Source organism: Panthera onca, chromosome A2 (genome assembly GCF_046562875.1).
Source record: "Panthera onca isolate mPanOnc1 chromosome A2, mPanOnc1 haplotype 2, whole genome shotgun sequence".
NCBI lineage: Eukaryota > Metazoa > Chordata > Mammalia > Carnivora > Felidae > Panthera > Panthera onca.
In genome coordinates, this window is record NC_138340.1 from 84,738,359 (window position 1) to 84,751,788 (window position 13,430).

At 36.3% G+C, this 13,430-nt stretch overlaps 1 protein-coding gene across 1 annotated transcript in view; it reads right to left on the minus strand.

Annotated features, from left to right (window-relative positions):
* The window catches only part of GNAT3 (G protein subunit alpha transducin 3), a 63,221-nt gene that overhangs the window by 24,130 nt on the left and 25,661 nt on the right, over positions 1-13,430 (minus strand). Inside the window, exons 3-4 of the mRNA XM_060632329.3 lie at positions 8,919-9,060; positions 616-773 (exon numbers count right to left, since the gene is read on the minus strand). Of these exons, the coding sequence (XP_060488312.1) occupies positions 616-773; positions 8,919-9,060 (300 nt within the window). The remainder of the gene's footprint in view (positions 1-615; positions 774-8,918; positions 9,061-13,430) is intronic.

The following is a 13,430-nucleotide window of genomic DNA, read 5'->3' on the forward strand; positions in this document are numbered from 1 at the left end:
TATTTAAGTAATATGATGAGAGACGAATGAATAGCCCAAAACATCAGTGTGTATGCCACCAATCTGCGTTTACATTGAGAACAGTGCACACAGATGAATCCTTTTCATTTGGGAGAAAATAGTTGCAAAATGTGGGTATTTTCAGGCAAATACTTTCAAAATTATTTTAAAAGCTCCTTTGCTTATAGTTTTACATTTCATGATGTCACCTTGATCTATATTTCTCTTCAACTTCTTTTTATTTTAGTGTAACAAGACGTAAAGCTATTTACTTTCCTCATTTGTGATGACAAATGTAGAGTCTGAAGAATTATAGTTTATTTGTTTATTTATTTAAATATTTTTTAAAAAATGTTTAACATTTATTTATTTTTGAGAGAGACAGTGTGAGCAGGGAAGGGGCAGAGAGAGAGAGACACACACAATCCAAAGTGGGCTCCAGGATCTGAGCTGTCAGCACAGAGCCCAACATGGGGTTCGAACTCACGACTGTGAGATCATGACCTGAGCTGAAGTCATCCACTTAACTGACTGAGCCACCCAGGTGCCCCTGAAGAATTGTAATTCTTAACTTAAATGTTTCAACTATAATTCCTGTTAAATGCATTCACTTACTAAGCTGCTGAGTCATTGAGGTGATATTCAGATGCCCTTTCAAAGCAGGTCTGAACTCCTGTGTCTCTCCAGAGTCTTTTTATCACCTCAGCCAGTTCAGGTGTCATGCCACCATCTTGCAGAGTGTTCGCCATCACACAAAGTTGTCGTTGGTCTTCCTATAGCAATGTTTTTAAAAGAATGATAAAAATGTGTTGTTATGTGGAATCACATATCCTTTTAATAGGGCATTTCAATTTTATTCTTACTGGTTCTTTGCATGTTTATTTTTGAGGGAGAGCACAAGCAGGTGAGGAGCAGAGAGAGAGGGGGGATAGAGGATCCAAAGCAGGCTCAGTGGTGACAGCAGCAAGCCCGATGTGGGGCTTGAACTCACCAACCGTGAGATCACAACCTGAGCTGAAGTTGGATGCTTAATCAACGGAGCCACCCAGGCACCCTAAATTTTATTATTTTCATCTTATTCCTTGAGGTAATAATTCTGCTAATGCAATCTTAAATTTCCTTATTTTTAAAAGTGTTTATTTATTTTGAGAGAGAGAGTACACATAAATGGGGGCGGGGCAGAGAGAGAGGGAGAGAGAGAATCCCAAGCAGGGTCTGCACTGTCAACTCAGAGCCAGATGTGGGGCCCAATCTCACAAACTGTGAGGTCATGATCTGAGCCAAATTCCAGAGTCAGATGCTTAACAGACTGAGCCATCCAGGCTCCCCTGAGTTTCCTTATAATGGCTGGGTGAAGAGTCCTCTATTATAAAATCTATGTAACCTGATTTGGTAAATTTAGGATATTTTAGGATATGTCATTAACTTCTGAATGTAATGTCAGAGGGGATAATGTAAACCGATTGAGTTTTCAGAGTCAAAATGCAAGGATAAAAGGGTAACAATTCTGATATAATCTGGCACTTCTCATTTTGATCATTGCCATGTATTTTCCAGGAAATAAAAATACCATGAAGGAATTAGAGATAACATGGAAAATAAAACTCAGTATAATTTACCAACAAGTATTGTTTGCAATCATATAAATAAAGCCGCGATAAGTATTTTGATATACACATGGTTTTTGGACATCTGTACAGGTGTTGTTTGCATGACTTTGAGGCGAATCAATAGGATAGAGGTGAAGATTTCATTAAGAAAATAGAAGAGAAGGAAAAAAAAAGAAAAAGAAAATAGAAGAGAAGGAAAAGAAGAAAAGAAGAAAAAAATGAGATAAAGGGGGGAAAAAAAGCAGATATTGTGTTAGTCCTGATGGGATATTTGAAGGTGAGAAGGACAGAAGAAAATCAAACTTTATCAACTAAATAAAATAGTCAACAGTTTATCTAAACTAATAAAGCCATTTTATGACAAAAAAAATTAAGGTTAAGAATTTAAGTTCCAAAGGAATTAAGTTATTGACCATGATACTGGACCAGGCAAATGAAGTCTGGGTTCAAATCCTTGTTGTCAGACTCCAAAGCTCATACTCTTTCTAGCACATAGTATTATAACAAGTTATAAGACAGCGCCTATAATATCTCACAAAATCCTCACAGCACTAGTCGCATAGACAGCATTTTTCTCCATTTTACAAATGAATCTAAAACTAGAAGGTTGATTTGCCAAACCAATAAGGACAATGAGCTTCAGAAGAGTCAAACCCAAACTACTTTGTACAATGTCAGGTGGCTACCAGTGAAGAATTATCAATGGGAACTTGCTGCTTTTCTGATACAAGTCAATTTATTATTTTAAAATAGTAAAAATGGCTTATTTCACCATTTTATTAAAAATCTGTTCTTTGTGGGGCGCCTGGGTGGCTCAGTCGGTTAAGCGTCTGACTTCGGCTCAGGTCATGATCTCGCAGTTTGTGAGTTCAAGCCCTGCATCGGGCTCTGTGCTGACAGCTCAGAGCCTGGAGCCTGCTTTGGATTCTCTGTCTCCTTCTCTCTGCCCTTCCTCTGCTCATGCTCTGTCTCTCTCTCAAATATAAATAAACATTAAAATTTTTTTTAAAAAAATCTGTTCTTTGCATTAAAAACTAAAGTTATGTCTCTCCTTCTTAAAGAGAGGTTCTGTTAAGACTAAAAATCTTACTACATCTTTCTTCATATTCAGATTTTACTGCTAATCCAAACAGATTACATAGATGAGCATTAACCAAAAATTGTAAAATGGCCAAAATCTAAAGATTGAACCCATTTTCCTATATTGGCATAGTGTAAAGTTTTAAATCCTTCTTCCCAATTAGTTAGATGTGAGAGAGCACTGCAAATCCAGCGAAATATGACCCAGCCAGTTTAGCTGGCATCATCCCATGTGCCTCCTTCACTATTAAGGTGTCATTCAGGACCAATGATGCAATGAAACAGCTGTTCGAACCAGTTTGTCCTTAAAGGGAAAAAAATGACATGCCTTATTAACATATCTTTACGAACCAAGCTAATTTCTAATATACTCTTTCATTTAAAATTTTTTTCCAATTTCAACCTAAATACACTTTATTTGAATAGATAACCATCATGAAAATCGTCTCACCTTGAACATGTAAATGTCATAAAGTGTTCTTCGGCCACCATTTCTTTTTTTTTTTTTTTTTTCCAACGTTTTTTATTTATTTTTGGGACAGAGAGAGACAGAGCATGAACGGGGGAGGGGCAGAGAGAGAAGGAGACACGGAATCGGAAACAGGCTCCAGGCTCCCAGCCATCAGTCCAGAGCCCGACGCGGGGCCCGAACTCATGGACCGCGAGATCGTGACCTGGCTGAAGTCGGACGCTCAACCGACTGCGCCACCCAGGCGCCCTCGGCCACCATTTCAATCCTAGTACTTCCCTCAAGGGCAGGCCGTCCTACCAGTTTGGTTTTGTCTTTCAAGACCTTTTATTTTTTTAGTTTATTGCTTGCATAGAAAAGGCAATGATGGTGATTTTCAAACAGGGCTGTGCATTATAAGCATGTGAGGCACTCTTTAAAAATACTGCTACAAGGAATTCAACCCAAAGAAATGAGGCAGGAACTCTGGGTGTCAGGTTCTACAACGGTATTTTCAAAAATCTTCTGGGTGACTCAAATGAGCAGCCTGATTTGAGAATCCCTGGCAATACATAGTTTTCTTTACCCATAAATAATATGTTATAGGACATACTGTATTTTAATTCTGGAAGTTCTTCTGCAGTTATTGAAGGGCTGACATAGTAATTCAAAGAATCAAAATTCATATGGCTAAGGAATTGGACCCACCAATAACGTTTGAATTTTTTAAATATACATAATATCAAAATTAACAAGTATTATGAAAAGTTGTCTTTTTTTTGAACAGTTGTCTTCTACATAACTGCCAAAGTGATGGAAAATTGAACTCCAACTTATTATCTTACTCCCATATTTTAAAACCTCCAGTATTTCCCAGCACACTCAAAACCCAAATCCCATGTCATGGCTCGTAGTGTTTCACAAGTTTTGACCCATGTATTTTTTTTCAATTTTATTTCTCCTTCCCTCCCTCCCTCTCCCCCCCCACCCCCGCTCTGTCTCTCAATCTCTTCCTTCCCCCACAATTTGTCTCTCTTTCCTCAAGATGCACCAGACTTATTACTGTTTCTCAAACTCAACAGCCCCCCCATTTGAGAGCATTTGAATGGCTGTTCCTCCATGTCTTCCCTGTTTCATTTAGGTTTCTTCCCAAATACCAGCCCCTCAAAAATGCCTTCCAGAGCCACCCTTTCTTCCGTTCTTTCCTTATTCTCTAGCCCCCTGCCCTCCTCCGTTTTCCTTCATAGCACTTGTTACTACTTACATGCTGCATATTTCTTTATTTTGTATCTTTTATGTTAGACTATCACCACATGAAGGTGGTGATATTTTTTTTCTGTTCATTTCTACATCCTTAAGACTTACACCAGAACCTAATGCATAGTATTTGTCCCAGAAATATTGTAGAACAAATGAATCAATAAAATGAAATGTGTTAATTAGCTCAGACCTCTTGTTCTAAGGAAGCTTTAAAGGTTCTCCAATAATATCTCACATTTTTCAAATAGCTCTGAAGAGGTTTGAGTGGCATCCTGAAGAAATTTTATTTCCTTGTGATATATTTGGAAAAGCTTGGGAACTATGATGGTTCTGGAATGGCTCATTCTCTCAAGTTTGCATAGCTCTGGAACTATGTTGCAAAGAAAGAAAAATATATACTGTCTCTACAAGTTACCCATAATTTCTTCATAAATGTTAGGGACCTCAGGTGTTCCTAGAGTCTTGTGGAACTCATTCTAAACCCTTGAGTCATATTTCCAAAGATTGCAGAAAAAAATATATCAAGGAAAGAAGAGATATCACAACCTTATCATCTTGGGAATATATATATATATATATATATATATATATATATATATATATATATGCATATATGTATTTTAAACTTAGTTGATCACAGAACTTTATCCTGGAAAATTCTGAGAAATCACTGTTCTTTGGTTCATATTATAGGGTTCACTTTGTAGGATACTATCTCATAGATGGTCACAATACCCAAATCATGAGATAAAGTACTAAAACATTCAACATTCATTTAATGTTGGTCTAGAGGATGTTCTAGATGCTCTAAAATGGAATATGATAATATTCAGAGAGAACAAGTAGAAATTTACTAAATGCCTGTATTATGTCCCCTTCTTGTTTCTTCAACTTTACCCTTTACAAGTTCTATATTTATGAAATTAGTCTGTCAAATATTAATATAAGTAAAAACGAGCCCTCTCTTAGATGCATTCCCCTTCAGCTTCAGATACTATTTCTCTTTATATTCCTCAGCTATAGTTGCTAAAATGTCTTTAAACTGTTCCCATATCTTCTCATATCTCAACATACTTCATTGGATTCTGCATCCACAACTTTTCTAAAACCTGTCTCATGATACCCCCAGTGATCTTTGTATTATTAAATCCTGTAGGTTTTATTTTTTATTATTTTTTAAATGTTTGTTTAATTCTGAGAGGGACAGTGCATGAGTGGGGAAAGGGCAGAGAGAGAAGGAGACACTGAATCCAAAGCAGGCTCCAGGCTCTGAACTGTAAGCACAGAGCCTGTTGCAGGGCTTGCTTGAACTCACAAACCATTAGCTCATGACCTAAGCCGAAGTCTGACACTTAACCAACTGAGCCACCCAGGTGCCCCTGTAGGTTTTAAATATACTTCTTTTTGACCTCAAGACCTTTCAGCTTAGATAAGTACCCTTTGGAATATTGAATTCTGTGACTCCATATAACTTGGTTTTCCTCTTACTATCCAGCCATCTCCTCCAACTTTCTTATTCCTCTCAAATGACCAGAAAATGTTAGTTTTTCAGCACGTGTATCTAAGTCACTACTCTTCTTTACATGCTTATCTTCTCAGTCGAAGCATTTGAACTTTTCCATCCCACCCATTTCCTTAATATAAATTTTACGCTGTAGTATAATGCCAATGATACTGAGATTTAGATCTCTCATCAAATTATCTCCTTTGAACTTTAAATGCACAGTTCAACCACTTACACATGGGGACGTGTTACAGAACTTATAAACTCAACATTTCTTAAAAGAAACTTTATTATTATTATTAATTTATTATTCCCCATCCCCACTGGTGATAGTACTTCCTTTCTTGGTAATTCTTTCCACAAATGAGGATTTAGCTTCCCATTGAGCTGTACTACCCTTTTGCAATAGCTGATGCTTTGCAATTACTTGTTCAGCATCAGTCTTCCCTCTCTTTAGGGCAAATACTATTTCCATTTCATTTACTGCTGATTCCTCAGTATATTCCCGGTGTCCAGTCCAATGTCTGCTGTATAAATAAAGTTTAATGAAATATAATTTTTTTCAAATGATGTTGGATGTGTAGACTTCAATACATAAATTTTAATGAGCTTATATTCAAAGTGATTATCAGAGAGTAAATACTCAATATTTACTAGGATCTTACAATATTTGGGGGGGTTGTTTATTTATTTTGAGAGAGAATGAGAAACAAGGGGAGGAGGGGGCAACAAGCAGGGGAGGGACAACCCCAGCAGGCTCCCCACAGAGCTTGATGTGGGGCTTGACCTCACGAACTGTGAGATCATGACCTGAGCTGAAATCAAGAGCCAGACACTTAACTGACTGAGCCACACAGTTGCCCCACAAGATTTTGTTTTTAAGTGGATTTCCTATATTTCTGTTTCCTTCTGTAATAGTCTTTGAAACTCAGTGAAAAAAACACTAACATTTCATGGATGAAGAAAACAAAATGTACAAAGATTAACTTGTCCAAATTTACAGAGCTATAATCAATAAAGCTCATGGAAACTTTTTTTAGGGTTCCTTCTCTCTCCGAATGGTAATCTGCATGATGTATGAATGGTAATATAAAAATATAGAAATTATATAAATAGACAGTTAAATTGAAAGCCATAGGACAACAGAACTCTGAAAGCCACACACATAGGTGAGATGCTTAGCAATTAATCTGTTAAAAAGTTTAAGGCAGGTATAGAGTATATTGATCTTAAAATCAAATACTGTAGAATTGTCACCAAAACTACTGTAGTTTTCAACAATTGAAATCGAAATTTGAGTTATGTAGTATCTGCCAGCTGTGATGTTTGACATTTGAGGACAAAGGTCCTCCTGAGAAGTCATGTCGGTTGTTCAGTGCTGCATAAATCACTCTGTGTTTACCATTTAATGTACGCTTTGAATAAATTACATTCTTTTTAATTCTCAGCCTACTGGCAGCAATCTACAGAGTCTATTATTTTTACTCCACCTGCATGCAAGGTCATTAAGACTCTAACCAGTTGCAAATTAGCAATCACTTCTGACCATTAACAGTATTTTTGCAAAAATCCTTGCATAGGCAAAAGCACTCTAATGGAAGCCAGAAGAAGTGGGTTTTGCCCCCAAACATTAGCTATACAATGCTGGCCACATTGCTCATCCTTTTGACCCTGATTTTTCACATCTTTAAATATGAGACTTATATCAGGTTGCTTCTGAAGGGCTAATTTAAAGTCTCAGATTCTTAGGAACAGCCAGCGTCAGAGCTGTAACCAAACTACCCTTACATAAAAAAAAAAAAGGATCATCAACTCATGGAATGGTAAAGAATGCAAAGATATTGGAGTTGAGTTCCTCCTGCAAGTTCCCCTTTTACATGTGAGAGGGAAACTGTAACTTAAAGAAGTAGGTGACTTACTGGAGCCAAGTTTGAGGAAAGCTAAAAATGGAAAGAGAGCCTAGCGGAACTCCTGACTCTGCCTTACAAATGATCTGCCCTAAGAACATACTTAGCATTTCTGTGCTCTTTGTTGGAAAATAGCAGAACAAGAAGAGGATTTACCATTTCCTTTAAAATTAACAGCATGAAAGTATTTTTCTTTTCATCCTGGCTTCCAATGGTAATTTACATGGTCGAACCCTAAACTCCAAGAGGAGTATAGGGAGAGGAAAGTACAAATGTCACATTCTTCTCTGTACTTAAAATGCTGTTCTTCTCTTTTTTATTGTAGTATAACAAGGTATCTAAGAGTTGCACTGGCAACAGTTCAATTGATATCTTCTGGAGGCAACCAGCTGCTCTTGGACGGGACATGTAAAAATAAGTGAGTTTTTCCTGTTGATTGTACACTATTACTCCTCTTTTGGGTGTGGGTAATTATTGTTCTTTGGAGAATACTATATAGTTATAGAATTATATTACAAAATATAAAATAGAATGAAATGAAACTATTTAGATGCTACCTTATAAACATAACTCTGCCTATCTGAGTATATTTATTATACAGCTTACTTAATCACACGCTTTGAATTCTTTTTTAAAAAATTGACATTATAAAATAAAAATTTCCCTGCCCCACATTGCCTTTGTAATTATTGAACAATAATGAAAATTGTAATTTTTAGTAATGTTATTACTAAAAGTCTGCATGAAATGACTCATAATTCAACTTGGGAAATAAATGTAGAGATATTGTAGTTTGATTTTATGGAATAAATTCTTTTGTATTTAGGAAACATAACCAATATTTTTCTCTAATACAGTATATTATTTGATATTAGATTTGATTCCTAGGAAACCAGTTAATATTGAATAAGATTATAGCACACACTCAAAAAGAAAAGTTTCATGTAAAGAAAAAAAGGAAATCTCACACTAAACAGAATTAAAGTTTCCAAAATTCATAATTCATATTCTTAAATTTTTGGTGTAGATTAATACTAGAAATTTAGTTCTACCATTTTATGGCTCAAACTCCATTGTAGGACTGCAACGGTCATTATTTGCATACTTACTGCACTTCTGGGATTCACATAATCAATCCCAAGGGTAGTCATGGCTTTCACAATAGCTAGGATGGATTGCAATATGTTACTGTAAATTACTGCTTTGAACTCCATGCATTCTTGTTCACTGTAACCGTTCTTATGGATGATCCTACAATTTAAACATGAAGAGCTTTTGTGAGTTGAGCAATTGATATTTTTTATAATATTAAAACACATCAATAATAATTTGCTTGAATAAAATTACAGTATATATTTGTTACAAAAATATTGTCCATATATGTATGTTAAATCTGAACAGTTTTATGACTATGGATTTTTATTATCATTGGGGTCTAATGCACTATTTTTTTGAGCTCCCCATGCCAAATATAAAGAGGAATTAAAATTTGCTCTAGATAAACCACTATTTAAAATTGGTAAATCATGAGCATGTTACTTAGAACACTTGTTTATTTTCAAAAGAAAAATTTCCAGATTCCCAGGACAAAGATACAGAGTTCTCAAATTAGTCTTTATAACATGATGTCTAGAGGAAGTGAAGTACTTTAGTAGAACATTCATTTCTTTTCCTATCACTTAAGACACACTGGAAAATAGGAGTGCCTGTTTTCTATTCATAGCATTAACAAAGGCATCTTTTTTTTTTTTTAATGTAGGTAATTACCTGCTGCTAAATTCCTTATTTTTCCATCTGTGTACGTGCCATTAGCTCTCATAGTGGAAATGCTCAGACATTTATTTGGCTGAACTCTTCTTTTCCTTCCACTCATTCAATCAGAACTCAGTTTTACTTATCCTTTCGGAATAATAGATTAAAATAGATTTACCTTCTAAAAGCTAAAATCTCTGCATATGCTTATTACTTTATTGTCTATTGTATAATATGTTCTTGTTCCTTTCTAGGTTTGTTTGGTTTTGTTTGTTTTTGAAGTGTCTTATATTCATTAGCCATCATTTTGGATGTCATATTATGAAGGATTTGTGTTTTATCTATACACAGAGAGACGTTAGCATGAGGAGGAAAAGAACACTAAGGCCCTTAAAGATATTAAAACCTTCAAATATAACAATTTCTGAAGTGAAAAGAGTAGAGGCAGAACCTATATCCATTATTTGTTGTTTTTAATGTTTGATTGCCAATAATTGCTGTGTTTCTATTTTCAACATGGCCATGTTTATCTTGCTATATTAAACAAACAACTTTAATAAGTAAAAAAGTAGACCACTAAAGGTTGTGGAAAACATGCAATAAAATGTCTTTATAGATAGCTCAATAATAAGTTCATTAAAGAAATCTCAGTTCTTTGTAAAAAAAAATGAAATTGGAAAATTATTTAATTATTAAATTAAAATGGCAGTTAGGTTTTTCTTTCTGGAATAAGTTCTTATTCCTATCCTTTCATCACAGGATAAGGAAACATCACAAAGCAAAATGGTGAATGTATACTTTAAAAAATCCAGCTGTAGTGGGACTTTAAGTAACACTGTTTTTCCAGGGAATGCACAAATACATTTCTGTGACATAGAGCTTTCTATCTGCCAGTTGATTCCTAAACCTGTTCAAGTTAGTGAGCTTCTACTGGAAATTTTCTGTAACATACTGCATTGTGTACTGAAAAGAATTAATGAATGACACTTTCTCTCCTCCCCCAAAACATATAGACTAGAGCTCCACTGTCTAATATAGTAGCTACTAGACATTATTTAAAAGTAAATTAATTCTGGGACACCTGGGTGGCTCAGTTGGTTGAGCGTCTGACTTCGGCTTAGGTCATGATCTCACAGCTCGTGGGTTCGAACCCAGTGTCTTGCTCTGTGCTGACAGCTCAGAGCCTGGAGCCTACTTCTGATTCTGTGTCTCCTTCTCTCTCTTCCCCTAACCCATTAGCATTCTGTCTCTGTCTCTCTCAAAAATAAATAAAAACAGGGGCCCCTGGGTGGCTCAGTCAGTTAAGCGTCCGACTTCGGCTCAGGTCATGATCTCGCAGTTTGTGAGTTCAAGCCCTGCATTGGGCTCTGTGCTGAGAGCTCAGAGCCTGGAGCCTACTTCTGATTCTGTGTCTCCCTCTCTCTCTCTGACCCTCCCCCGTTCATGCTCTGTCTCTCTCTGTCTCAAAAATAAATAAATGTTAAAAAAATAATAAATAAAAAAATAAAAACATTAAGTAAAAACATTAAAAAAATAAGAGTAAATTAATTCCTCCTTTACATTAGCCAAATTTCAAATGCTTAATAGCCACATGTGACTAGGAGCTTCCATATTGGAAAATGCAGATAGAATCTTCCTGTCATCACAGAAAGTTCTATTGCAGAGTACTGGATTATATAGGAAGGTAGGGCATAAAATTTCACTTTTGTACAGTGTGAGAGTGTATTACAACAATGTCTGAATGTGGTACAATAAACTAGAAAAGAAGAAGCCATAGACTTTATTGGGAGGAAGTCTAAGAGACTGGGGGGAGACTGCCTGGGGCAGTGATTGATGATCGGTTCATTTTTCAAGGAGGAGTAGTTATTTCCAGATAGCAAAAAGGAAGAACATTCTAGGAAGAACAATCAGTACGACCGAACAGATGGTTACAATTACCAAACTTTCAGTGTGTGCCAAGCACTGTTTTAAGTGCTTTATATGTCTTCTCATTTCTTGCAATAAGTAGTTTAAGGTAGGTAAAATTATTACATACATTTTACAGGAAAGAAATGTAGGCATAGATAAATGAACCACCACCCCTAACTTAGTACATGGTACAGTTGAGCAATAAACGCAGTCTGATTTTGGAGCCCCTGATCTTAGCTGCTAAGCTGTATGCCTTCTGTCATACATTAGTCCAAAGCATTATGCAAGTTCAGCATCTCATGTAGAAAGCATGAAGGGGGAGGGAAGTCATAGGACATAGGACATCAGAATGAAGAGGTAGATAAGAGCTGGATTCTCAAGTGTCTTATGTGTCATGCCAAGCAGTTTGATCTTGATAGTTTGTGAACAGTACGATTCAGGAAAGACATACACTCTTTTTAAAAAGCGATCAGTTGGTGGGGCGCCTGGGTGGCGCAGTCGGTTAAGCGTCCGACTTCAACCAGGTCATGATCTCGCGGTCTGTGAGTTCGAGCCCCGCGTCAGGCTCTGGGCTGATGGCTCGGAGCCTGGAGCCTGTTTCCGATTCTGTGTCTCCCTCTCTCTCTGCCCCTCCCCCGTTCATGCTCTGTCTCTCTCTGTCCCAAAAATAAATAAAAAACGTTGAAAAAAAAAATTAAAAAAAAAAAAAAAAAAAAAAAAGCGATCAGTTGGTGTTACTGTGGATACTGCAGTGGAGGAAAGAAGAGGGAGATAGAAAGTTCTTAGCAGGATATTGCATTAATCCACTTCAGAAATGTGAGGTTTTTAAACTAAGGCAGTGACAATAGGGATAAATAACACCCTTGAAGATGTAACTTGTGTAGATGTGACAAAACTTGGTGAGAAGGTGAGCGTCTTCATATCTACACCCAGATTTATTGCTTTAGAGGCTGCCGCCGCTGCTGCTGTTGCTGCTATAATTAAATGTAGGGAAACAGGCCAGATGGAGAGATAAGTTAGTGTTGTTTTTTGAACTGGACCTATCCACAGAATATGGACATAGATATACCTGCTTCCCTAGTTTAGACAAAGTGAATTTGAAAGAAATATTCTAGGACAGTCTGGGACAGATGATAGCAAAAATCACTGGACCTTAGCAGTTTTCATCTGAAGGTATAGAGTAAGCAGAGAAGGGGACCTAGTACATTAGAGGCGCCAGCAGTTAAGATGTAGTCAAAGAATCTGGGAGTAAAGCAGGTGGTTAGGAGGTAAACTGGGAAAGAGTTATTTTAGAAGCCAGAGTAAAGTTTGAGAAGAGAAAAGCCCAGTGCAGTCAAACAATTAAAATAAGGACTCATGAGCATTCCATACAACATGGCAATTGGGAAATAATAATTGACATTTATAGGGGCAATTTTTTTGGCATGCTGGAGGCAGGCATGATGGAAATGGTTTAAGAGTAAATGGAAGGTGGAAGAGTAAAGAGAGCTAATGTTGACTATTCCTTATAGAGTCTGCTGAGGAAAGGAGGAAGAAGTAGCATCAGGAGACTCTGTTAATAATAGAAGCAATATTTGCTCATTGTAGAAAATGTGAAAAACCCAGCAGTGTTCAAAATGAAGGTTCAGTTTAACTTTAAATCCCAGTATTGAGAAGCAAATATCTTTGAACATTGGAATATTTTCTTCCATTTAAAAAAATTATCTATTTTGTTATAGTTGAGGTAAAGATGTTTATGGAATCTTGTATCTTTGTGGTGCAGTGAATATAAGTATTTTCTGCTATTAAAACTTTCTCATTTGCATACAACTTGTAAATGGGTGTAAAATATTACAGTTGAAAAGTGGATAGTCCCATACTTTCACAATCCATTTCCCTATGTTTTATTTTAATTTAGAGTATTTTGTTTTACCTCATATATCATTATTTTAAATAAGACTAGTCCAAATCTCTCGGTGCAT